Genomic DNA, 27,076 nt, shown 5'->3' with positions numbered 1-27,076 from the left:
CTTCTTCCTCATGCTGTTACGAGAAGAAAGTAACTCAGAAGCCAACTTTAATCTGATGATACTTCCTTTTATTACATGCTGTTGATAATGATGGCCTTGACTCTGACACCAGACGTACTTTTAACTGTCGTTATTTTGTAGAGCTCTTCTGCACCAAACTCACTTTGACTTTTGGACCTTTCAGTTTGAACTGAAGCAAAATTTCATGTGAACTGTGAGGAAGTGACAGCAGGATCTGTGAGAAGTTAGCAGCTTAGGTTAGGTAAGACTATAGGCTAAAGTTAGCCTACATCTTCAAATTGTGTTGCTGGGACGTTTCCACAGTTCATTTTTATATAGCTGTAGCTTCTAACTAAAAAGCACATTTGGAAGTTTCCATGTTTTATGTTGTTTTGAGTCACTGAAACACTTTTCTTTCATCATTTTTAATTTATGTGACGTCACAAACTCTGACTGCGACAGTTGTTGTAACAGATGTTGGTGTCAGGATGAAAACCTCATTTTAAAGGCGTCATAATTGGGAGAAAAAAGGGGGAAATGAGCTGCAGCAGCACCTGTAGGCTGGACGCTGGATCAGCTAGATTTTAAAAAGCTAACTGTAAATAATGACGGCAGACTGTAGGTATGTTCAGAGGACAGGAGAGAGGTGCACACCTGTCATCACACCTGTCATCACACCTGTTCACATGTTTAACCTGTGGGCACAGAGTCTGTGTTCCTGCAGCAGTAACAGTGAGATCTGTGAAGCTTGTCCATGTGTACGTGCTGCTGAGTACAGCTGCTGCTCCTCTACACTGAAAGGAGGCAGTTGAAGCGGCTAAATCATCTGACCAGCACGCCTCCTGTTCACCTCCACGGTGTTATTTTTCATGTATCGGGGAGGACACCCCAGGACAGACCAGGACACTGCAGAGATTATATCTTCCTGCTGGCTTAGAAAGGGTGGAGGAGGAGGGTGGGCTTCTCTGCTTAGATCGCTGCCCCTGAGATTAGGAGCACCGGCTTTCTTTCAGTCTTACAAATACCAATCACATCGTAAAAATTAACAGAAACTATCAAAATATAAACCAAAAAAATCACGACATCTCTGGAATGGAACCAAAACTGAAAAGTAAAAACTAAATAACAACACACGTGCAGGCGTAACCCTGAAGTCCATTCAGCTTTCAGTCGGTCATGTCTAATATTGTTTTACAAACAGTGAAGTTCAGTCATTTCTGAACATTTCTGACAGCAGCACTTTTCTACATCCTTCACATTCAGCTGTAACCTCTCTTTTTAACCCCTGTCTGAGAAACTGCCACTGTTTAGATGTGATCACCCAAAGCCAGCGAGGACAGGCACCATGCAACCCCACCCCCCTGCCACCCTGCAGAGGAGGAGCGGTTGGATTGAATGATGGAGACTCACTCAGGAGAAGTCGTCGTCTTCTGCTGTGCATGCCGGGATTAGCTGAGATTAATTACAGCTCGTTAGTCGCAGCTCTGCTCCGAGGACAGCGTGAGCGTATGTTTCAGATTAGAATCAGACGCAGATTTCTGACTGTGTGTGTGTGTGTGTGTGTGTGTGTGTGTGCGTGTGTGTCTCTATCTGTGAGTCAGCTCTGATCTGTAATCCTCCTCCTGGGCTCGGTGGTCCGCTTCATTAAGTGGGGCCACTTTGAACCTCATCAGACTGAGTAATCTGGTATTTGGGGGGAGGGTTTCCACCTGCAGCTCCACCTGTGCTCAGCTGAGTCATGATTGCTGGGCTCTCCAAGAGGGTTTGTGTTATCAGGGTGATCTCAGAGTGATGCTGGTCTAGTGGGAATCTGCTGGACTCAGATCCAGGACTCTGCTGAGGCTGCTGAGTCAGAGCAGATCAGGCCTGCAGTGGGACGAGTTTCTTTACTCATTCATCTGATTGACAATCTGATTAATCTTAACAATTGTTGATCACCAAGTGGTCAGAGTGTCTTCCAGAATCCAGAGAGCTGCGGTTTAAACTCGGACGGTTCTCTCCTTTTTCTCGCACTTTGATGATCAGGGCAGCAGTGACTTCGCTCCATGTCGGACTTTTATTATTCTGTTTTTGTATGCTTGTTGTTCTCTCTAGCAGCTCAGTCATTTCCCACTAAGCTGTATTGACCAGCTGATTACGTGATTATGGCTCCATAATGACCTAAAACAAGAAGTCTGAAAGTCTTTATGAATTTACATTACTGGTATTTTGGATCCTTCCATCTCTGAGGAAGCTGCATCTTCGCACTACAGATTGTAAAATCAAAAATACTGAGTTCCTGCATCAGGTACCGAAGGGTCAGGGGTCACAGGGATAAAGATTCTGGAAAGATGACAGACTCAGTTTCACGCATTTATTTTGCCATGTCAGTAATTTATTTATTATCATTGGCAAACTAAAGTAGGCCACACATCTCATATTAACTTTGACTCTTGGGACTCAGAATCGATATTTTTGATGTTTTGATCATTTTTCTTTTGTTCATTGGTGAATATTAATAGTTCTCATTAAATCTTTCTGGTGCTGGTTGTGGCTGGAGTTTTTTCCGCTGAGGTGATGAAGCAGCTTTGTTATGTTTGCTGTCTTCATTACAAAATGTTGAGTCTGTCTGCACCTCAATATTTAGTGATTCAGAGTTTTGTTCATTAGGCATTGTGGGTTTATTTTCATTTTTTTCCCTGGAGTCGAGTATTTTTTATTTCTTTTTTTTAATAATGTGACATAAACCCTTCCAGAGCCGGCGTCTGTCTCACTCAGTTCTGCTGTTTGGGGTTTTGTCAGTCAGCTATTCCAGCTGTTAAATGTATTTATTGGTCTGCTGTTTTGAAGCAGTTAATAACAGACTGTTACACATGCAGGTAATTATTTGTATCCGGAAAGAAGTCTGTGTGATTTCTGATAAATGTGGGTGGAGCTGTCCTGCTGGTGGATTTACATGTTGCTGTGGGTCTGTGAGGAAGCAGGAAACAAACAGACTGCATCTCTCTCCTCCTGAGCTGCAGCTCTCTGGTTCCCACTGCTGTCAGCGCTCGGCTAGCGCTGCAGCTGCTGGATGAATGGAGCGTGCTGTCCAGCTCACAGAAACCCTGAAGACTCATGAATGTGTCTGTGATTAGCACTAAACCTCTGCACTCACCTGTCTCACATATTATAAACAAAATGCAGGTGAACTCTTAGATGAATCAAGTGCACTTAAGTATTTAAAAACTAAAATATTTTTTGATTTATGTTTTGGACACTGCCTCAGCCTGCCAACAGACCCTCTCTGCAGGTGGATGGAGCGTCTGTAGATCCCTACATTCTGCCAGCAGAGAGCCATGTTCACTCACATAACCCATCCAGAAAGATGACAGGTGGAAACTCTTCTTGTCAGAACCCCGCCCACTTCAATGGGGGCCTGATAAGAAGAGTTTCCACCTGTCTTTGGATGATTTGGATGAAGATCAGAGCATGATTAATAAACGGTCTCATTCCACCCTGGCGGCTCACTGATGATGTCACCTCCGGTCACAAACCAATCAAGCTAACACTATCATTCACCTTAACCTGCTAAGTGTTTGCGTTTGTCCAGTTTAGCCTGTCATAGGCATCTCCACCTGCGTGTCAATCATTTTTACCACGTGCGTTCCTGCAGGTAAACTAACAAATCTGGCAGAGCAAACTTCTACACAAAGATCTGACTTCTGTCGCATTTATCAAAGAGATTTATTATCTCTTTGTTCTGATGTTTGCTTCTCAAACATAAATGTTTCCTTTAAGTTTGTAGTGACAGAATCCAGTGATCCTGAACTTGGTGAATGTTTGTTTGATATAATAATTAAAGGCTTTCAGTTTAATTTTGTTATTAGCATTAGGCAGAACTGCTGAATGCTGACAGTTGAGGTGACCATGTTTGAACTGTTATTGCTGATTAACTGTACACTTCACGGTGTACTGATGGTTATGGTTTCTGTAACTTTTGTCTGTGTGTTAGAATGTTTTTCTCCGAGCGTGGAGTTTGAGGTGGAGGAAGCTGGTTGTTTGAAAACAGAGTCCACTAATCCTGTAACCAATCTAACTTCTGTTCCTCACTGATGAGGCTGGAAGCAGAAGTTCAATTCAATTTTATCGATAGAGCCTCAAATCACAACGACAGACGCCTCAAGGTTTATGTATTGTATATGCTTTATATCGTAAGGGAGATCCTATGATAATGCATACAGACCCCCTATCACAGAACCATAGCGGGGGGGGTGCTGTATGAAAAGAAAAGGGGAAAAAAAGAACGCTTTGACACTGCTAGCATAATGGACAGGCTTTTGACAGGGCTCCCACACAAACGCAGAGATGAAGCATCACCAAATATGTTTCCAAACCAACCTTCCAAGCCAAAGACTAGAAAATATGGTGAAGCAGATCTTCCCTTTGGCTTCACCTACACAAGTGCCAAGTTAGGTCTCTGCGACAGAATTAGTTTTCCCTGCGTCGGGAGCAGCGCTGGACTCTCCAAATCACGGACAAACAGTATCCCACATTCTTGATTTTTAGTTCACAAACACTTGTTGTATTGACTAACTACTCCTGACATTTTGGAGATGTTAGCTCTTTATACAGTAAAGTTACAGCTGGATACAAATAATATCAGGCTGATCCTGCCACGATTTGTTCCCTCGGTTCAAATCGCGGACAAACAGGATCCCACAGCTGTTTGTTTTTTGAACCGATTTTCCACAGAGAGGCATTTTTTGAAAAATGTATTGATAGCAATGTTGAATATTATTACACATTGAAAAAAAACAACAACAACTACATGTAAAATAATCACACCGTGCCTCTGCCTTTCTAAATGGAGGGACAGTAACTGCGTGTATATGTAAGCTGTAAAACCTGCAGATAGTCAGATTAACAGTATTTTGTCTCTATCTGCCATTCTGCAATTCATCTCATGTAAACAATAATGTGGCGCACAGCGTGACGTGAAAAAAGGCACATACCTTTAACGTTGCGTGACGAACTCTGTATTCCTCGTAAACGCAAAAATTGAGTTTTAAAAAAATCTGTGTTTTCGGTGATTCGAAACACCGTTTACAAAAGACCCAAACGCATAAAAACAGCTGCATTTTCAAAAAATACCCGTGTAGGTGTGGACGTAGCATAAAAGAGTTAGTAGTTTATTATATTGCTACCTGTAATTTATTGCAGTTTACTTTTGTTTGTTTGAGGTGTGAAATGAACGCAATGCAGTTTGAAAACAAAATATGGATGTGTGTGGTTGGAGGATGTGTTTGTGCGGGGAGGGGCGAAGATTTTTCTTGTAAAACAAAGGGGGGCCCAGCAAAAAAAGTCTGGGAACCACTGCCCTATCATACGACCCTCTATGAGCGGTGTGATAGACACTGAAACATTGTCATCATAGGCTACATCCACACTAGCCCGGATAGATTTGAAAACGGTGTTTTCGTCTGAAAACACTCTGCGTCCACACTAGCGTTTTCAGTCGTTTTCAGAGTTGTGGGTCCGATGACGCATTTTAGTCATGTGATGCAGTCATGTGACCAATTACACTAAGGCATTATCAGAGGGCATTATACAGCAGTTGTTTTGCTTGCTCTGTTTTTACAGTCCTATTAAAGATTAATATCAGTCTGTACATGCTCCAGAGAGCTTTTCTTCAAATTCTTTAATTCTCACTCGCTTTTGCAACTTTGTACTTTTGTGTTACTCGCAGCAACAACTCCACCTCATGTTAGTCCATTTAAAAACGGTGCTTTTCTTCAACATTTTGCCGCGATGTTTCAAAGAGCTGGAAAGTAAATAAACGGCAGACAGAAATGAGGCAGGCCGAATCTTCTTGCGTTTCACACATGCGCAGTACTGGAACGTGAGCGTTTTCGTCCGTTTCAATGTGGACGCACAACTCTGTGAAAACATCTGGAAACGAAAGTGTGGATGCGGAGCGTTTTTATACAAAAACGCAGTTTTCAAAGTTATCTGGGCTAGTGTGGATGTAGCCCTAGTTGAGGATGTCCATCCGCCCATTTTCTAAACAAGTCTTGGGGTAGCAGTCTGAACAGAAATACGCAGGACTCCCACTCCCGCCATGCCCACCAATCTCCTCCAGCTCTTCTGAACAGTGAGGCATTCTCCTGGGCTTTTTCCGAGTTGGAAAAGGCCAAAACACCCAGGAGGTGAGCTGGTCAGGGGAACCTCTGCTGCCTCACTTCCACTGAAAGGTGCTCGCGGTGAGACGGTTTTGCATTTAGTTGATGGAAACACTGAAGTCATATTGGGTTTTTCCCACCTGCATGATGCAGGGTGATGTCATTGAAACAGTCCAATCACAACTGAAAAGTTAATGGACCAAAGTACTGAACCTGAAGTCTCTCACTCCTGCTGAGCTTGAACTGTGGATCACGTCAGCAGCTGTTGTCTCTGTGTTTGTATATGTGTGGTGCTTTATTGCCTAACCTCAGAGGACGTTTTCCTGTAGCAACAATAAGGGAGACTCCCTTTAGCTTTAGCACCACACTAGTGTGTGATTAGAGAACATTAGAAGGACACGCAGTGTCGTAATGTGCTTTGTCAGGGTGAATGTTTGATATGTACGACCTTCGGCCTCTCTTCTCTCTGAGCTTTCAGTGCAGGTCAAAGTTCCTCGACAGGTCGTATTGTTTCTTCCTGCAGGACACACCCAGCACTCACCCTGGGGCTGATGTCACCGTGCTGACACGTCACTGGGCGGAGACTTCGCTCACCTGTGCAGCTCTGAATGGAAACCTGATCTGTGCATGTAGAAACAGACAAACTCATTCTTCAGGTTAGAGGCTCAGAGTGAAATACCAGCCTGTGAACTCTGCCCCGTGACTCAGAGCCATTTCAGGTCTTTGTGTGTGCTAATCCAACACCTTCACTTCCCCTGCAGGCTCGTCTTTTATTCCAAACCTGTACTTGTCCTCCACTGCTGGTCCTCTTCTTTCCCTAAACCCTCCCCCAAAACAAAGCACAGCAGCGGAATGTCAAGTCCGTCCACGTTTCTGACTCACAGAAGGAAAACAAAGTCTGAGATAGAGTTAAACCCAGCTTCGTTCAGAAATCAGACCTGCTGTATTTGTTTTTACACAGATGCTTTCTGAGTCTGAGCCACAGCTTTAAATTTTGTAAAGATGTGGAAGAGAGCTTTAGCATGATGCTGGAGCTGTGCAGTTTCTCTGTTGTGCATTTCTGCGGGTAGATGTAACATTGTTTGAACATGGAGTTGAATCCAGCAGCTGTTTTTGCTCAATAGTATTTTTTTAACACAACACTGGCAAGTTACAGATTACTTGTAGAGGTGGGAAGAAAATGTTTTCACAAATCGGCTCAGCTCTGCCCTGATCAGTGACTTTTTGGGGGGTAAAACGATTCAGATTCGGTCTGTGGAGACGTGCTTTTAAGCTGCTCTTCTTCACTTCATTGTCATGTTGTGTTACTTTCGGCTGAATGAATTGAAACTTATCAGAGTTCAAAGGACAAACAATGAGTAACTGTCCACATACATGTACAGTCCCTCCCCCGCTGAAGACATGCTAGCCTGTGCAGAGACGTGAAGGAAAAACAACAACAACAACAAATCAACTTTAGAAGTGTGTGTGTGTGTGTGTCCGTGTCCTCATTACTGGCTGAGTTTCCTGCTGAGATGCTGTGCATGTGGACTTCATGCTTCTCAGTCATTGGATAATTACTGATGGTGTCCTAGATAAACTTACAGCGTACACATACCACACACGCATTCACACCACGCACACGTTTACTACTCACACCGCACTCACACACTGTTTGATAGAGATCATGCCATCACACACGAGCTCACAGCATACTTTGTGTCAGACGTCCTTTAGTTCATGCCTGCAGACTGAAGCTTTCTGTTATTCTGTTACACGTCACACCCTGTTCACATCAAACAAACCAAAGTTTCTAATGATGATGATAATGCTAATAATAATCATCATCATCTCATTTGTCAGTTTTTCACTGCTCTTGGATCTGGATGCTGTCATAGAGAAGGTATAGAAGCTCTGCCCATTTGCTGTTCACACTCTCTGTTTAAGCAGCAGAGACAGTTTGTTTCAGACTGAAGTCAAACTGACAGGCTGCTCCATATACTCAGTATCAGATATTTATTGCAGCATTCCATGTTTGGCACTGTTCACCACCTGCACTCATGTATATATCTATCTACTTAGCACTTTTAATTCTTATTCTTATTTTTATTTTCATGTCTATTTAAGCGTTATATGACACTATGTTTGCACTAAGCACTGCAGCAATTTCCTAATGTTGTAAACCTGCTCAACATTTGGCAATAAAACCCTTTCTGATTCTGATATTTTGAACTGTGACTCATGAAAATCTCATTTAGTAGGGTCCAAGAATAAAGAACAGGAGCATAAGCACAATGGGACTACTTCACGTTAAAATAGCAGCATTGTAATGAATTTTAATGTCCTGGTGTTTTTCTGTATTTGTGGTTCTGATTTCAGTTGAAATGTTAACCTGCCCAGTCTCAGGAGGCTTTAAATGGTGTGTAATAGTATTCCGGTTTGAGAAGCATGTGGTGACGGAGAGCAGGAGAAACTGTGTTTGTTTAGGGAGAGCTGAAAAAGCCTGAATCGACATTTTTGTGCTGGTTTCGGTTCTTTGAAGCACAGTTTACCTGCCTGTTGCCACACAGATGAAGATCAGAGCTCCAGGATGCGAGGACAGTGCTTCTGCTGGCTTTGAAATCACAGCAGTGAGAACTGTAAGCTCTTATACAAATCTGCTGATTCTCATAATAATCATTTTTTGATGTTATTTAACCCCAAGATGGCTCTCCAGTGTGGGCAGAAAACGTTGGGCTATAGAACTTCCTGCATGTTATTGACTGTGTGCACGTTAGCATATGCTACTTCCGGTGCGGAAGCTCCTGTGGGGAGCTTTGTTTCCGGCGCCTGGTTTATGGTCCAAAACAAGTTAAGCAAATGAATGAATCAAGCGGCGATTTACATTTCTATAGATGTCTTGGGCATTTACCCAATATATCTGTAAATGATGTTCATCGACTTGTCAATATTTTTTCCCCGCGCCTCAGAGCAAAAGAGAAAATGGATTCAAATGTTATATTTCTCAGCTGTCCCTCGTTTATCGCGGGTGTTATGTTTTAAAAATAACCAGCGATGGGTGAAATCAAGTAGCCAATTTTATTTTTTGACGGTGCAAAACGTTTCGTGGACATCGTGGACATACAGTACTGCACTTCAGAGTCACACTGCTAGCGATCGATGCAGCGATTCTGTACTGTACAGGAGAGACGTCACGGAGGAGATCGTCTGCAGCGATCAGGACGCAGGACACAATGTGATGTAAAAAAAAAAAATAAGCATGCAAACTTGCACTAAAAAATCCGAAACAGCGAGGTGAAAGGTGAACCGCGTTATAGCGAGGGACCGCTGTAATTTTTAAGGTAAGTCACAACATACCCTTCGTACATACTAATGTATAGAAACCGTTACCAGCAATCATTCATTTTTTGTGTGGCTTTTTTCACGGTTTGTTAACATGCTGTGTAGGTGTGTACTTGACTAGCTGATCTCGACATAATGGGGGAAACATCTGGTTTGACTATTCTTCACCTGTAGTTTGAATGCTGAACATTTGCCTGTTTAAATCATAAGACCAGTCACTATACAGAGATGTGCTTCTGAATGTGGACGATGTGTCTTCTGCTGCAGTGATGCAGTTCTGCTTGTGTTGAGTGATGTAAACAACTGATCGATCTAAACTCTTTAGACGTCAAAATTGATCATTAGATTTTTTATGACACAACAGTGGCGAGTGTTCCCACCTTCTGCTCTTTGTAACTTAACGCGATCTTTCCGTTTTCGAGTTTTGGACATGATTTTGGAGTATATGTTCGCAGTAGCGATTGACTGCAAAGTAAAGCTACCGGAAATGCACAACCCCACATCCGGTCTCAAACCAGGAAGTTAGCGTTTTCTCGTGTACAGGGTCAATTCTCCACATGTGCACCTGCGGTGTGCTTCATGCTTTGAACATGGACTGATCCACAGTTACAGGTTTACCTGCCTGATCCACAGTTACAGGTTTACCTGCCAGGAGACGGCAGGAGCTCGCTGTACAGGAACCTTGAACATGTTGGGTGGGGATTGTGTGGGATGTCTGGGAACATGTTGACTCCCCCTGTTTCTATGGAAAGTAACCAGAGCGTGCTTCAATTATGTAATGTACATATTCATGATGTCATCAGGACTGATTTGCCTTCTGCCTGGCGTCAGAGATTTCCATCAGTTTGCCTCCCCGTGCTCTCTGTGCTAATGTATGCTGTGTTTCAGTAGAGCTGAACTCCCGGGCTGCTCTCATGAGTGTTTCAGTGGCTTCGGGTCATGTGACCTCATGTGATTCCTGTCTGTCACACAGGCAAACTGTATGGAAACGAGCTTCTGGTGCACAGCAGTGCATTTGCATTGAAGGCAGTGATGTAATGCGGGAATGTTTGTCCTCGGCTCTCATTAGTTTCTGTCACAGTGACCTCAGATTGTTTGAATGGACTCAGCATGCAGGCAGATGCTGTGATGTTGCTTCCTTTATTTTTCTGAGTTTGTCTGTTGAGAGGAGGAAGTGACACCATATTGCTGCAGATGAATGAAGAACAGGAACAAACACAAACCATAAACGACGATATTGGGCTGGTCACGCTGCAGGTCCACTGGGTTCAGAGGGTCAAAGAGGCAGACAGGGACAAGATCTGCTCAGGATCGTGTTTGTACCTGATGTCAGTCTGATCAGCACTAACACATCTGTGCAGCTGTGGGCTGATTAAACCTTGATGTGTTTTCATCAGCTGTCTGAGGATACAACAACCCAACAATCCTGTGTTACTTACAGGAACTTGAGCTTTTCTTTCCCTGCCCTCAGGCTCACTGTGATGCACCTCCTCACACACAGACTGGAGCTGCAGGGAGTTTAAAAAACACAGTGTTTCTGTAATGATGCAAACAAAACAGAGACAAACAGGTGAGCGTCAGCAGTTTCTCAGTCATGAACACTGTTTGCAGTCAAGTCTGAAAAGATTTCAAACAAACAGAGGGAAGCAGCGCTGACCCGGTGCTGCGTCAGCGGTCCTGAAATGTGCATAATAAACACAGACGTTGATCTGTGCTGGTTATATCTGATCCAGCTTTAAGTGGACCTGATGTCATCTTACACATGAAGACAGATTCTGATTCTAATATCAGATCAGCGCTCAGGATCATAGTTTACCTGAAGCCCAGGTACCAGCCTGGATCTGGAAACATTTGGATTGGTGTATGTCAGATTTTGATCGTAGCACAAACGCCTATCATAACTAATACATGTGCTGGTGCTGGTTTCATGGTTCAGGTTTTACAGGGTTACCTGGGTCGTTCTGCTCGGTGGTCTTTGTCTAGAGAGAGAACTCTGCTTCACCTTTACCTCAGGTGTGCTGACACCTGTAACCTCTGCTGCACTGACAAAGAGGCAGAGGAGTCACCAGACTGAAGGTGGGGTGGCGCTACGATTCCTCTACTGCTATGAGTCTGTGTGAATCATGAATCTCATCACAGGGAGGAGCTCACTGACAGTCTGTGAGGAACAAAAGGAGGAGAAGCTCAGCAGCTTCAAACCAACAGGAAAACATCCAAGAGTTCCCAAAAGTAGGACAAGAACTAATTTTCCTCCTGAAAGTGAAGCACGGTCCCCAGAGTCTGTTCTTCTAAAGTAATGATTTTACTTCTAATAAAAGACCCAGGTATGTTCAGGTGTCTCATGCCGTCATGTGACTGAGCTACTCTCTCTGTCATGATGCCTCTGCAGGATTATTTCAGATGAAAGCTCGTCTGCGGTAATTTCCACAGAGCTGATAATCGGTTAATGATTCCTTTGATCAGAAGTGCAAACGTGTTAATCTGCAGGAACAGATAAAAGTCCAGGAGGAACTTCTGATAATCCCGACAAGCTCCTTCACACTGACGGTAAAGACGACCCTGTTATCACGCCGCGTGCCCTCGGAGTGGCCGCGCTTTAACCTTCAGCCATCTTTTCACTTTTCTCAAACTCTGTTTTTCTGAGTTCAGGATCTGTGAGTTTATCCCTCAGCAGGTTCATATCCTCCACACTCACGTACACGCACTGCTTAAGTCAAACATTTACACTGCTTGTTCTCACATTTGTCTGTCCCAAACATGTCACCATGTTTAAAGCTGATGAACGTGCCTCTGTCCAGTCGTCTCCTCCCTCATGAAGAGCTGATGTTTAAACTGAGACTGAGAGCAGTGAAACGTTGGCACTCAAGTGTTTCTTCTTCATGTGTTTCAGTACACTCGGGTCTGGATCCCGGACACGGAGGATGTTTGGAAGGCTGCAGAGATCGTCAAAGACTACAAAGAAGGAGACCCGGTCCTTCGGCTGAAACTCGAGGATGAAACGGTAACAGACAGATCCAGATGTGCCGCTGCCAGTTTGAGTGTTCAGCAGGAATCGGAAAACAAATCTGCACTCCTGCTTGTAAATTCATGCAGCCTCACAATGTTCAGCTGCTCTTCAGCTCATTTACATCAGACTGTGTGCTTCTCCGCTGATCAGAGAGGAGCGTATATGGATTAATGCATTTTGTACATAAAATAAGTTTACATGATTAATTTTGTAAATTTTCACATTTCACAAGGGGAGAAAATGAGGACTGAAACAAATATTTGTTCAAATTATACAATTTTCAAGTAAATAAATCATGTTGGGTCAAACTGATCACAGCAGTTATGGTTCACTGTGTAGATGATGCTGTCATAGTGGTTTATCCATAAGAAGCTGCTGATGAGTAAATCTATCAGAGTTCAGCCCAGAATGATCAGCTGATCAGGAACATGATCAGTCATTACTGAGTGTTAATCAGGAGAGAACAGCACACAGGTGCATTCATCAAGTCTGCTGCATCTCTCCACTGAGTTCCTCTTTAGGTGTGTGTTTTAAAAATCGCACTAAATCTTAAATTTGTTTCTTAAATCCAATTAAAAGAGTCGTGTTTTTCTTTCAGAAGTACTTTTTAAAATTTCCATCAACGTCGTTTTTACCTCATGTTCTGATGTCACATCATGAAGTGGTTGATGGTTGAAGGCAGAGGCGAAGTTTCTGGTTTCTGTCCAGATGTTGATGTTTGTCCTGCTGTGTGTTGGTGACACATCTGTAACAGGAGAGCCTGCAGGGTCTGAGGGAGTCAGGACTTAAAGGATACCTCCTCTGTCAGGCTTCAGTGTCTGTGGGACAATCTGAGTCTGTGTGACGACGTATTGATTGTGTCTTGATGGCGTATTGATCCCGTTTCAGCCTCTGGAGTACCCCGTGGGACCGAAGAGTAACCCTCTTCCTTTCCTGCGTAACCCTGACATCCTGGTGGGGGAGAATGACCTCACGGCGCTCAGCTACCTGCACGAACCCGCCGTGCTGCACAACCTGCGAGTGCGATTCCTTGAGTCCAACGCCATCTACACGTACTGTGGTCAGTCAGCACTTCCTGTGGTTCACTTAGTGCAGGATTATTAGAAATATCATAGAAATATTTATTTGTGTTACTAGATGTTTATTTATTCCATTTCACTATTTTATTATTACTTTTGTATATCTCCTATTTTCTCCTTTTATCTACATTTAATATCACATAATTTCTTTCATTTCTTCAATGTTTTTTACCTTCACGCTTATTTTGTCTGTTTATTCGAATATTTATAAATTTTATTGAATTGTCATTAAAAATTATTGTCATTATCTGTTGACTAACTTCATAGTTTTTATATATGTATATGTGTGTGTGTGTGTGTGTGTGTGTGTGTGTGTGTGTGTGTGTGTGTATGTATATGTATGTATATGTGTGTGTGTGTGTGTGTGTGTGTGTATATATATATGTGTGTATATACACATATACGTGTATATATGTAATATTAGTATTTCATTATTTTTTTTTATTAATTAAGGAGTTGTTTTTTTTTCAGTTTCATGTATTTATTATTTGCCTTTTATAGATCAACACTTTGTTCATATTTTTACTCACTGTGTGATTATTCTTGTTCATTTAACATTATGTCGTGTGTTATTTAGGGATCGTGCTGGTGGCGATCAACCCGTACGAGCAGCTGCAGATTTATGGTGAGGAGGTGATCAATGCGTACAGCGGGCAGAACATGGGCGACATGGACCCTCACATATTTGCTGTGGCCGAAGAGGCCTACAAGCAGATGGCCAGGTGAGACTGTGGGTTCTTATTGGTCGTCGGCACGAGTGCGTCCTATTCTGTGACATTTGCGGTTTGATGCTGGAGGAGCACGATGATTACAGAGCTGAGGAAAAACTCCCACTTTCTCTGTGATGGAGTCTAATTACAGTCACGCCTCTGCTCAGCAGCGTGTGCGAAGCAGCTGGTTAGCGTGGCGAGATACGTGGGAGGAAACGCTCTCTTTAAACTACTTGTATCTGCTGAGTTTATCGCAGAGATTGTGAAACACCATGAAAAACTCGCATCCATGTGAAACTCGCATCCATGTGGAACTCGCATCCATGTGGAACTCGCATCTGCAGAGTGTTTCCAGAGCTGCTGTGAAAGATCTTAGCCGATTCTACTCTCAGCTGAATCTCAATGAATTATTTATTCATTTTAAGGAAGCGGCATACTCACAATACTTTAACAACCGTCTGAGAGAGGGACAGTTTCTTCTTTGTTACATAACCTTCAAACTAAGAGCACAAGTAAAGGATGCAGATAATTTCATTTTATAATTTACTTCCAGTATTTTTGTGACTTGGAGCAGTTTCAGGAGAACTCATATGAGCTGCTTGAGAGGTTCTCATCAGAAACATTGGATAATATTCATGTTATCTAATGTAAGTGGATGTATTATCACAAATATAATTTATTGTACAAAATGAAAATCAGATTGGGGTTTATGGTTAAACTTGTTTGAATCCTCTAATATTTCTTCCCAACAGTCTCAGTTAACTGTGTTTTCAGTGTTTGTCCAGTTTGCACAATAAAAATTATTTGTTGTGATTCTTGGAAAACACCTGAAGGATTCATATCTATGTACATAAAGTTATAGATTCACATTTTTAAATGTGAGATTTATGTATTTAGACATATATTTGTGCTTTGATGGCATATTTAGAAAAAGGAAATTAATCATTTTTAGATTTATATTTTGGAAATTAAAATTCATTAACTACAATAATTGAAATAATTTTAATATTTATAAAGACAAGTCTGAAATTTTTAAAAAGAAGTTTAAATATTTTAACAAAAAAGGAAGAAAAAAAAAAGCCTAAAAACCTTAAAATCGTTGCATTTTGCAAACAAGTTAAAGACTGTAATCCAAATATTTTGATAAACAAATGGAAAAGTGAATAATTTAGTATTTACATCAGTTAATATTGTTATTGTTGTTAGTCTTCATCGTTCTCTCAGGGCCAAGCATCTGCTAACTTTAGTAGAACGAATTAAAGTCCTGCATTGTGACCATAGAGGTGGTGTGGTTCATTTTCTTCATCTGTGGTGTTTGTCAGAGATGAGAAGAATCAGTCGATCATCGTGAGCGGAGAATCCGGAGCAGGGAAGACGGTTTCTGCAAAGTACGCCATGCGGTTCTTTGCCACGGTGGGCGGCTCAGCCAGCGACACCAACGTGGAGGACAAAGTTCTGGCGTCCAGTCCCATTATGGAGGTGAGTGGGCGGAGCCTTGTTTCATATTATATTACGATGCCAACAGCACTTTAATTTTCTTTTTATATCCATTGCCAAATTGCAGGTTAAATAAACCTCCTTCCAAACACTTTGTAGTCAGAGAATCGTGGATTTAAAAAATTGTGTGAATTGGCCCATTTCCCTTGACTTGGTGTGCATCTCTGGACCCCTGCTAGAATTTTTTTTTTTTTTTTTTTTATAAATGTATTTTTTTTTAACGATATCCTGGAGGTTTAGTACTGAGCAGGTGTACACCAGAGAATAGAAGTAGAGAAAAATCTACTTTGTACCTCAAAAACTTCGATGGAGCGTGCTGTAGGCAGTCCGGAGTTGGCTGCGGAGGGGAGAACAGCGACTTGTTTCACATGAAATAAATCTGCATCCATGCAGCAGCAGGAGCTGCTGCACAGTTTTAAAGAACATGGATGATATTGTCTCTTTTTCCATCAGGCGATTGGAAATGCAAAAACCACTCGCAATGACAACAGCAGCCGCTTTGGAAAGTACATCCAGATCGGTTTTAACAGACATTACCACATCATCGGTGCCAACATGCGCACCTACCTGCTGGAAAAGTCCCGCGTCGTGTTTCAGGTCAGTCTCACAGACTCGCTCAGGATGTTTGGTTGAACCTGATTGGTTCATCTGTGTAAAGAGTTTGTTTCTTTCTCAGGCTGAGGACGAGAGGAATTATCACATCTTCTACCAGCTCTGCGCCTCTGCCAGCTTACCGGAGTTCAAAGACCTCGCCCTCAGTGAGTCAAAAGTTTGGGAGCTGTGTTTAGGTTGGACGATTATTATTAAATGGGATAAAGTATTAGTCTAAAGTTGCGCTTCTTTAAGTCGGCCTCAGGGTCAAATCGTTTGAGGATTATTGGTCTAAAAATGATCATTTTTCATCTCTGAACAAAAAAATTTATTTAGAGTTAAGGTTGAAGTCTTTTCCTGCTTCTTCATGTTCACCAGGATTCAGCTCACTGCTGTGGAAGTTCAGTCAGTATTTATTCTGCCTGTAAATATTCACTTTCGTCTCATGATCGGTTCTTTCTCTCCTCCCTCAGCCAGTGCAGAGGATTTCACGTACACGTCTCTAGGCGAAAACATTTTCATCGAGGGCGTGAATGACGCCGAAGATTTTAAGAAGACCAGAGAGGCCTTCACGCTGCTGGGTAAGAGTCACGAGTCTGTCCCGAACACCATGTTTGGTGGTTCATCTTAACATTAAGATGTGGGATGCATGCATGACAATGAGACCATTTTCTGCTATTAAAAACATTTAAAAGGATTTTAAATTTAAAACTGCTCTTCGTCTCCATGCTCGTAGTAAGAACTCAGACTCTGGATCAGTTGTAGTGTGACGCTGATGGTCGAGCTTTCACCATGTGCTGGTTTCAGATGCAGCGAAGCGTTAACAGAGACCTGCTGGCCCTCCTGTGACTCCCATAAACAGACACTTCAGTCATGTTTTTGATCTACAGGTATAAAGGAGAGCAGTCAGAACAGCATCTTTAAAGTCATTGCGTCCATCCTTCATCTTGGGAACGTCGAGATCTGCTCGGACCGAGACGGGGAGTCCTGCCACATTGCGGTACATCTACGGCCTTTCTTTCAGTCTCTTCTCAGCTTTTATCGACGCTCTGACTTTGACTCTGTTCGTGTTTCAGAGGAAGGACGTCCACCTGCAGCACTTCTGCAACCTGCTGGGTGTGGAGCTGCAGCAGATGGAGCACTGGCTCTGCCACAGGAAGCTTGCCACCACCTCCGAGACGTACGTGAAGACCATGTCCACCAAGCAGGCGACCAACGCCCGCGACGCCCTCGCCAAGCACATCTACGCCCGCATGTTCGACTGGATCGTAGAGCACATTAACCTTTCTCTGCAGACGTCCACCAAGCAGCACTCCTTCATCGGAGTCCTTGACATCTATGGGTACGAAGCCCCGCGTCTAACCACCTGCTTCACCTGCTGTTGTTTGTTTTGTTGACCTGGATAAGAAGGTGTCTGTGGTTTTTCATCAGGTTTGAGACGTTTGAGGTGAACAGCTTTGAGCAGTTCTGCATCAACTATGCCAACGAGAAACTCCAGCAGCAGTTCAACTCTGTGAGTTTTCTGATGAACTTTAATGTAAATTGCCACACCTCTCAGGATTTCACTGATTCAAACTGTTATCCTCCTACGTCCTCAGCATGTGTTCAAGCTGGAGCAGGAGGAGTACATGAAGGAGCAGATCCCCTGGACTCTGATCGATTTTGCTGATAACCAGCCGTGTATCGACCTGATCGAGGCTCGGCTCGGCATCCTGGACCTGCTGGACGAGGAGTGTAAAGTAAGACTGACCGTCACACACATTATATTTTTGTGATTTTGACATTAAAGTTCTTTTCTCCAAAACCAATAAAACTATAACACAAAAAGAACGCAAAACTGCTGTGTTGACTCTACTAAAGGATGGAATCAAGGAAAACCTTCAAAGTTGTCTTTGGATGCTGAACAAAAAAAAGTAACCATTTTAAAAAGATGAGTTTTTTGCTTTGCTTTTTAACAAGCTCAATAGAGTCTGCAGACTCAAACTAAAGGGGAGAGCCTTCCAGAGTCATACATACATACAGACATACAGGTGTAAAAGTTATTTGATGTATGCTGGTGCTTGACCATTCAGAGGCCTATAAGTGAGAACCAAGATCTTGACGCGTACTTTGGAGCTGGACGAGTAGCAGTGTGACGTGACAAAACTTTGGTGGTTTGGTCAGAAGTCTGGCAGCAGTGTTCTGTACAGTCTGCAGATGTTCCAGTGATGCTTTGTTTAAGCAGGTGAATAATGAGTTAAAGTAATCCAACCTTGAAAAAACAAAAGCATGAATAACAGTTTCCAGTTTTGCTTGTGAGATAATACTACTTAGGACATATTGTAGTGGTAGTAGTAGTACTAAGTGATAAAAACATGAATGACTGAACGTGACCATCTGAAGTAAAACCAGAGTCAAAATTTACCCTGAGGATTCCTGATGGAAGACTTGGCATAAAAGGCTAATGGACCAAGATCAGGGGTCCAGTATTAGAGCTGTATGCTTTTCCGGAGCACAAACAAGAATTTCAGTATTTTCTTCATTAAGCTGAGAAAATGTTTATCCATCCAGCATTTTACACTGTCTAAGCACTTTTGTGAAACATGCCGTTTCGATACCTCGTGGGGATTAAGGCACTATTAACGGGTTTTTGGAGCCAGAAGGAAATGTTAAGTTATAAGCTAATGCTAGCTAGCTTGCTAGCTTGGTTGTTGCATCCACAAATGCCGGTAAATAATGAAATCCTAGAGCTACGCTCACATGAACTAAATTTCAGACTTCCTTACATATTAATGATCCGATAATTATTTTTAAACCGTCACCTGGTAGCTGGCCTGTTTTATACAGGCTCTTTAAGTCACCGTAACTCTGTTACCATTTGTGCTAGAGCGATAAAGAGTTCAAACTTCTTCAAAAACTCTCCAACAGCACAAAAACAATCCAGAGGTCCAGTTCAGAGACTATTTAGCTGAGGTGAAGAATAACAGACAGCTAACGACTACAGACAGCGTTTAATAGTGCAAACTTTAAACAGATGAGTTATAAATGAACCAACCATTTCCACCCATCCATTTCCCTGTAAAGTTGTTATGAAGGAGAAAAAGGGCGATCGTGACTCAAGAGTTGGCAGTTCGCCTTGTAATCTGAAGGTTGCCGGTTCGAGCCCCGGCTCGGACAGTCTCGGTCGTTGTGTCCTTGGGCAAGACACTTCACCTACCAGCTACTGGTGATGGCCAGAGGGGCCGATGGTGTGAAATGGCAGCCTCGCTTCTGTCAGTCTGCCCCAGGGCAGCTGTGGCTACAACTGTGGTTTGCCTCCACCAGTGTGTGAATGTGAGAGTAAATGAATAGTGGCATTGTAAAGCGCTTTGAGTGTCTCGAAAAAAAGTTATATAAATGCAATCTATTATTATTATTAAAAAATAAGTCGTAGCGATCAAAACTGTTGATTTCTGTTCACTTTTGGAGCCTCCAGTGGACACTGGAGGATGTGCGGTTTTTGGCGTCAATGCTGGCTTCATTTTCGTGTCCTGGAATCGGAAACTTAGTTTCATGTATCAAATATGCTTTGTTTAGATTGAAAGTTTGAGCTCATCACTCATAAAAACAACGTTTTTCCACAGACGTGAGACATCTGCTTATAATCTTATTCTTGCCTTATTTTTTTGAGCGCTTGCAAACACTTTGTCCTTTTTAATGGGTTGTGTGGAAAATGTAAGATGGAGAACTTTCCTGTAATATTTAGAGTTTGATGATCCTCGGGCCCTAACTCTTAGGGCTGTGATGAAATGGGGTTCATGTCTGCTCCAGTTTTCCCGAGCTGCTGCCGTGTTTAGACTGAGTGTCGGAAACTCTGCTGAGTGCTGCACTTTCTTGCACCTCTCTGGTGCTTATCTGTGTGTTTATCTGGTGTAAATCTCTCAGATCAGAGCTGATGATTTATTCATCCTCTCTCTGTCTTTGAAGTTATGATGATAATGTGGGACAGCACTGGAGGAGGAAGTAAATGTGTAATTCAGCGCTCAGGTAGCCTGAATAGATCTCCTCCATGAGCTGTTGTGTAATCTGTTTGTGTTTCAGGTGCCAAAGGGGACGGATCAGAACTGGGCCCAGAAGCTCTACAATAAGCACTCCAGCAGCGCTCACTTCCAGAAACCTCGCATGTCCAACATCTCCTTCATTATCATACACTTCGCTGATAAGGTGAGCCAAGGACTCCTCCACCAGCTGTTTGATGAGGTTCAGAGTTTGAGTATCCAAACACTGTACTCTCAGAGGAAACCCGATCTTTTTACTGGTTTTACAGAACTTCACAGGATGTCAGCGAGAGTGGAAAAACAGAGCTGAAAATAAGCAGGATAGGTCAGCTTTAAAGTTTCCAGAGTCTGGGGGCGGAAATGAATGAAAGTGATCATCTGAAGGCAGAGTTGTCTCCACTGACAGATTAAAGCCGAGGACGTTCACCCCCTGCAGAGGGTATTAAAAAGAGTCCTTCTCATGTCCTCAGGGTTTCACTTCACAGGAACGCGGATTCCTTAAACAGTCTCCTCAGGCTGTGGTCCAGCTGTTTATCACATTATAAAAACATTGAAAAGTTTCATATTTACATCACTTGGACAGATCTAGAATTGGAGAAATCGTATTAAGGTCCTTTTGGCTAATAGGGTGTATTTTAAAATACATGACAGCATACACCCTGGGCAGGTCTCCTTTCACACTTACAGTCAAGCTTAGAATGACTAAATAAAGCCTTGATCATGATCACTATGAAATATCTAGATATGCGTTTTGCGTTTGTTTGTGAGTTTACAGTCTGAGTCCATCTGCTTATCTTCATCTGATGGTTGACGCTCAGCTTGCCCTCTCTGCAGGTGGAGTATCAGTGTGATGGCTTCCTGGAAAAGAACAGAGACACCGTCTACGAGGAGCAGATCAACATCCTGAAGGCCAGCCAGGTACGAACCAGAACCAGGACTTTCTTCCTGTGAGATCAGAGACTCCAGCTCCGCGTCATCTGTTTAAGCTGCACATTTTGCACATTTTTGTAATTTGTGATGACAAATGATCATTTTGTCCTTCCTGCTGGTTTATTTGACCTTTATCTGGGTTTGTTAGTGTAGCAGGAATTCAATTTGCTTGTTTCTGATGAACTGGTGAACCTGAATCTTAAGATTATGCATGTCACATTTCTTTGACCTCCTTTTCTTTTTCTTTTTTTTTCTTCCCCTCAGTTTCAGCTCGTCGCCGACCTGTTTAGTGACAAAGACGACGTGACCCCTGCAAAGTCTGCCAGAGTGAATGTCCGAGCGCTGAAGACGGTTCCCAAAGCTCCGAACAAAGAGCACAGGAAGACGGTGGGGCATCAGGTGAGCTCTGCAGGACTTTCAGGAGCATTGTGGTGCTTCCTGCTGCTGTTCTCACACATTTCTGTGTTTTTAGTTCCGGACGTCTCTGCATCTGCTCATGGACACCCTGAATGCTACGACTCCTCACTACGTGCGCTGCATCAAACCCAACGACTTCAAAGAGGCCTTCTCGTGAGTCAGCTCGTCTCGTTTTCTATTTGAATCAAAGGAAGTGATCTGAGGTTGTACACGCTGAGTCAGTTCAAAATGCTGACGAGTTCATTGTGGCGCAGCCCAACAGGACGAGCAGGTCTGATATCACAGAGGTCATGACGAACAGGTTCTGCATGGGCGTGAGAACATCGACCTGCTCAAACAGGATCCACTTCCAACTAAATTCTTATTTATTCAAGCAAAAAAAAACCAAACCCAAAAAACGGCCTGAACCAAACCAGTAGCCAAACCGCTCCTCTCTCTCCAAACGCAGCGAGCCGCATTCTTCCACAACAGCTCACTTCAAAAATAAATGTTTCACTAACGGCCGTCACAGCGAGCAGCGCCGCAGAATGTTTACACCAAAGGGATTCCCCCTAAAGCACGTTTTCCTACAAGTCACAAACACACCAGGAACAACACGTGTGCCTCACAATAAACATGCAAATTTACTTAAAAGATGTCCATCAGTTCAAATTAATTCGCAAACTTAATGCTGCATAGTTTACATCAAAAGATTCTTATTATTGTTACTAGAAGTAGTAGTAATAGTAGATGATGAAGAAGTAGTAGCAGTCTGTTAATCCTCTCCACTTAATCTTAAAATAGGTTCTTCTGTGCACTGTGCCGATGTTGGTTTATATTTGAGTAATGACAGGATTCATTTTTAGGATTCAGACCGACTACAAACAGCCGTGTTATTATTATTTTTCTGAAAACAATCACATTTCTGTGAACATTTTCAGCTAAGTTCAGTTGTCAGCTGTCATCGTGTTTGTGTCTGCTGATGCTGCTCAGCACAAACCGCTCTGTGTCAGCGCGGGGAAATTAAATAAAGCGCCTCAGTCACATGTCTGACTCCCACTCGGCTCTCAGCTGACCAACTCACTCAGTCTGCTGTGAGCTGACTCTGCTGCCGTCCCGATGAAGAGGATGAGGTGAGAGGAAGAGTTTGGGCTGCGGGACTTAAAATCGTTCTGTTTTGGGGGGGTTGACGCGTTTCTTGTTTTGCAGGTTTGACTCGCGGCGAGCGGTGCAGCAACTCAGAGCCTGTGGAGTCCTGGAGACGATCCGGATCAGCGCGGCCGGGTATCCGTCCAGGTGAGTCCAGCTCAGCTGTCATTCAATCATGTGACCCCTCACCTGGTTTAAGTTTCATGGTCAGAGCGGTAGGAAAATCCAGCAGCTCTCTGCTTGTCTGTCTGCTCCATTTCCTCGAGGCCTGAGGAGAAGTCTGTGCCGCCATAATGATCTGAAATCTAATAACCAGTCATGCGAACGAGAAACAGAACTCTTGTTTTTGACAGTTTAACCAACACGACGTGAAGTGAAATCGCAGTTCACAGAACTGATGCCCGCATGTGTCGTGTGTCGCTCCTCCAGGTGGACGTACCCAGATTTCTTCAACAGGTATCGAGTCCTGATGAAGAAATCAGACATGACGACAGCAGACAAGAAGCTGGTGTGTAAAAACCTGCTGGAGACGCTGATCAAGGTGGGAAACACATTACTTCTACCTAAATAAAAATGAGCCTGTAAGTTTAAATATAACATAAACTTTCTGTTTCAACGCTTGATAATTTGTTGTTTGTAAAGCTTTTATTCACATTTTGCACACCAAATTTTTAGGTCAACTTTAACGAAAATGTCATTAAACTTGTCTGCATTTCATGTAGAGGGATTCTTTCGTGTGTGCTTCCACATGTCTCACACATTTATTTATTTGGTAATTACTTTAATCGGCCTCACCCTCGTTTAAATCCGTCTTTCAGGAGCCTGACATGTTCCAGTTTGGAAAGACAAAGATCTTCTTCCGAGCGGGTCAGGTTGCGTACTTGGAGAAGCTCCGGACTGACAGGTTCCGCTCGGCCTGCATCAAGATCCAGAAGACGGTTCGAGGCTGGTTGCAGAGGATCCGATACCGCAAGATCCGCAAGATGGCCGTCACTCTGCAGAGATACGGCCGAGGATACATGGCCCGCAGGTGAGCCCACACCAGGAACTCTGTGAGTGATTCAGTGAAGAGGCTAGAAAATGAGCTAAACTTCAATCAGCCGATATAATTAATGATCATCCAGAATTAAACTGTTTTAATTTACTGTGTAAAGATCAAATTAATCCATGCTTCTTTATTTTCAAGTTCTTTGTGTCAGCCAATCAGAAATTGAAACTTCACCGCCGCCATGTTTAAGGTCACATTGCAGCGAATCATGTAGTGATGTTAATGAATGTTCGTCCTGCAGGTACGCTGACTTCCTGCGTCAGACACGAGCGGCCATCATCTGTCAGAAGCAGTGCCGCATGGTGAGAGAGAGACGCGAGTTTCTGAGAGTGAGACGCGCAGTGGTCACCATCCAGGCGTACGCCAAAGGGATGTTCACCCGCAGGATTTACCAAGAGGTACAGCCGCCATCACTGCTCGGTGTTAGCAGCGACAAAACTGCAGTGTTAAAAAAAAAAAGCAAATAAACAAGCACAGAGACAGAAATCTGCATAAAATAAAAACAGCTTCATTAAACACTGAGTCTAACTTTACTGAAGTTTTCATGAAGCCGTGAGCAGAAATATGAAAATCTGCTCTTACAAACATGGATGTTAAGTGTTAAACATGCAGCTTTTAAGTGCCTCATGAAGCAGCTGTGGATGAAAGAGAAGTTCCTCTTTACAGGAAACCCCTGAATGGAGCTGGGACATGTGTTCATAAATTTCTGTGTTTGTTATGTAATCGTTGGACTTTCTGTCCCGTTCTTTACTCTGTATGAACTTCGAGTCTTAAAGCCGATTCTTTGGGAAGAAGCGGCTCAGTTTTTGATGTCTCATTAAACTGGAAACAAAGTTAGAGGAATGTGGTCAGGCGGACGCTCTGAGTGAATGGATTTGTGTGTCTGTGCGTGCTGTTAGTCCTCCAACCATCTCCTACATCTGCTTCTACAGTTCCTGCTGCATCACAAGGCGATGATCATCCAGAAGAATGTACGCGGCTGGATGCAGAGGAAGGAGTTTAGACGAGCACGCAACGCCGCCATCACCATCCAGTGCGCCTTCAGACGCATGCACGCCAAACGGCAGCTGAAGCAGCTGAAGATCGAAGCTCGCTCTGCCGAGCACCTGAAGAAGCTCAACACGGGCATGGAGAACAAGATCGTTCAGCTGCAGAGGAAAATGGACGACCAGGTACGCCACCAAGCGTGTTTTTATTCTGAAGCTAGTCTGTTAATTACACACAATAAAACATGCCGAGTTGTATTAAAATGGAGGTCGTCCTATTTGATAATATTCAGTCTTCTAAAGGTTTAGCTGAGCAGCAGCTTCAGGAGTTGGTGTCCACGCTGCTTCTGTAATAATGTGAACATGGGGTGCATAAAGGTCATTTTAGTTTAGGTCGTCGGAGTGAAGAGATGGTAGATAAACAGAAATGTGTATTGATGATACAAAAGTGGGTTTTTATAAGACTTTGAACTGTCCCACCCAACACCAGCTTCCTCTAAGATCTGTTAAGTGTCTTCAGTGGACAGTATATCAGAGTACACCACATCTCCCCCTAGTGACAAGCAAGTGTAGGTGCAAGTTCACAAACTGCACCTGTTTAATTAAACCTATAGATCAGAGTCGATCTGTGACGTTATGTTTACGTGACTACACACAGACAGCGTTTCTCCAAACAACTCGAACATAATGTTTCCACTCATGTCCTCTCCTGTGCAGTGATACTGCTTTAAAATGCTTTTTACTTTTATTTTTTTTGTCTGTGAACAGTCATGCGGACTAATGTCAGATGCTCTGAATCATGTTTTAAAACTATGCAAAAAGATGAGCAGAAGTAGATTCACATGATTCCAGTGAAGTTATTTTGGGTAAAGAGCTTATTAAATAATTTAATCTAAAATCAGCACACAGGAGAAAAGTCTGTTAAATACAATTATTTTTCTTTTTCTACTATAATCCTTTAATAATCATCACGTGTGAGCTCCTGTGTGCAGCGAACATGTTGATGAATAGGATATAACGATCCAGGTCTAAGTCGTTGATTAGCAACAATAAATATGAGTTATGATGAAGTATTGGACCAGTGCACATTACTTTGTAACAAAGGCTGTGATGTACATGATAACCTCACTGCTGCTTCACCTGCTTCAGTCCAAAGAGCTCCGCACTCAGAACGAGCAGCTACAGACGGTAAACACCTCGCTGGGCTCAGAAGTGAACAAGCTGCAGAAGCAGCTGGAGCTGCTGCGCAGTGAGCAGGAGGACGGAGGCCAGGTGAGGTCGCTGGAGGAAGAGCTGGAGCACTTGAGGAAGGAGCTGGAGGAGGCGCATGCCCTGAGGAACAAGATGGAGGAGGAGCATATCAACGAGAAGATGGACCTCACACAGGTGGGCGAGGGAGACAGACCGACAGACACAGCACACGTCCTGTCAGGCTATTTTCAATTCAATTCAATTCAATTTTATTTATATAGCGCCAAATCACAACATAAGTCGCCTCAAGGCACTTCATAGATACAGAGAAAAACCCAACAATCATATGACCCCCTATGAGCAAGCACTTTGGCGACAGTGGGAAGGAAAAACTCCCTTTTAACAGGAAGAAACCTCTGGCAGAACCAGGCTCAGGGAGGGGCGGCCATCTGCTGTGACCGGTTGGGGTGAGAGAAGGAAGACAGGATAAAGACATGCTGTGGAAGAGAGACAGAGGTTAATAACAGATATGATTCAATGCAGAGAGGTCTATTAATACATAGTGAGTGAGAAAGGTGACTGGAAAGGAAAAACTCAATGCATCGTGGGAATCCCCCGGCAGCCTAAGTCTATTGCAGCATAACTAAGGGAGGATTCAGGGTCACCTGGTCCAGCCCTAACTATATGCTTTAGCAAAAAGGAAAGTTTTAAGCCTAATCTTGAAAGTAGAGATAGTGTCTGTCTCCCGAATCCAAACTGGAAGCTGGTTCCACAGAAGAGGGGCCTGAAAACTGAAGGCTCTGCCTCCCATTCTACTTTTAAATACTCTAGGAACAACAAGTAGGCCTGCAGAGCGAGAGCGAAGTGCTCTAATAGGGTGATATGGTACTACAAGGTCATTAAGATAAGATGGGGCCTGATTATTTAAGACCTTGTATGTGAGGAGCAGGATTTTGAATTCAGAGGCTTTGCTGCAGTAAAAGTGCTCATACTGCACAGTAAAAATACTCTCATC

At 43.2% G+C, this 27,076-nt stretch overlaps 1 protein-coding gene across 4 annotated transcripts in view; it reads left to right on the top strand.

The window, feature by feature from the left end:
• myo5b (myosin VB) overlaps nt 1-27,076 on the top strand; it is a 50,782-nt gene that overhangs the window by 6,508 nt on the left and 17,198 nt on the right. For all 4 annotated transcript variants that reach the window (XM_080874724.1, XM_080874725.1, XM_080874726.1 and 1 more), the window contains 21 exons: nt 12,352-12,462; nt 13,357-13,528; nt 14,125-14,269; nt 15,580-15,736; nt 16,208-16,351; nt 16,431-16,512; nt 16,819-16,926; nt 17,236-17,345; nt 17,422-17,687; nt 17,777-17,858; nt 17,944-18,084; nt 20,405-20,527; nt 21,196-21,279; nt 21,556-21,690; nt 21,764-21,861; nt 22,897-22,983; nt 23,266-23,377; nt 23,655-23,866; nt 24,126-24,282; nt 24,817-25,056; nt 26,020-26,256. In XM_080874724.1, coding sequence (XP_080730850.1) covers nt 12,352-12,462; nt 13,357-13,528; nt 14,125-14,269; nt 15,580-15,736; nt 16,208-16,351; nt 16,431-16,512; nt 16,819-16,926; nt 17,236-17,345; nt 17,422-17,687; nt 17,777-17,858; nt 17,944-18,084; nt 20,405-20,527; nt 21,196-21,279; nt 21,556-21,690; nt 21,764-21,861; nt 22,897-22,983; nt 23,266-23,377; nt 23,655-23,866; nt 24,126-24,282; nt 24,817-25,056; nt 26,020-26,256 — 3,003 coding nt within the window. The remainder of the gene's footprint in view (nt 1-12,351; nt 12,463-13,356; nt 13,529-14,124; nt 14,270-15,579; nt 15,737-16,207; nt 16,352-16,430; nt 16,513-16,818; nt 16,927-17,235; nt 17,346-17,421; nt 17,688-17,776; nt 17,859-17,943; nt 18,085-20,404; nt 20,528-21,195; nt 21,280-21,555; nt 21,691-21,763; nt 21,862-22,896; nt 22,984-23,265; nt 23,378-23,654; nt 23,867-24,125; nt 24,283-24,816; nt 25,057-26,019; nt 26,257-27,076) is intronic.

The sequence above is a fragment of the Rhamphochromis sp. 'chilingali' genome (assembly GCF_963969265.1).
Source record: "Rhamphochromis sp. 'chilingali' genome assembly, chromosome: 2".
Lineage (NCBI taxonomy): Eukaryota > Metazoa > Chordata > Actinopteri > Cichliformes > Cichlidae > Rhamphochromis > Rhamphochromis sp. 'chilingali'.
Note: the sequence above shows the minus strand (reverse complement) of the source record. Positions and strands in the feature narration are given on the sequence as shown.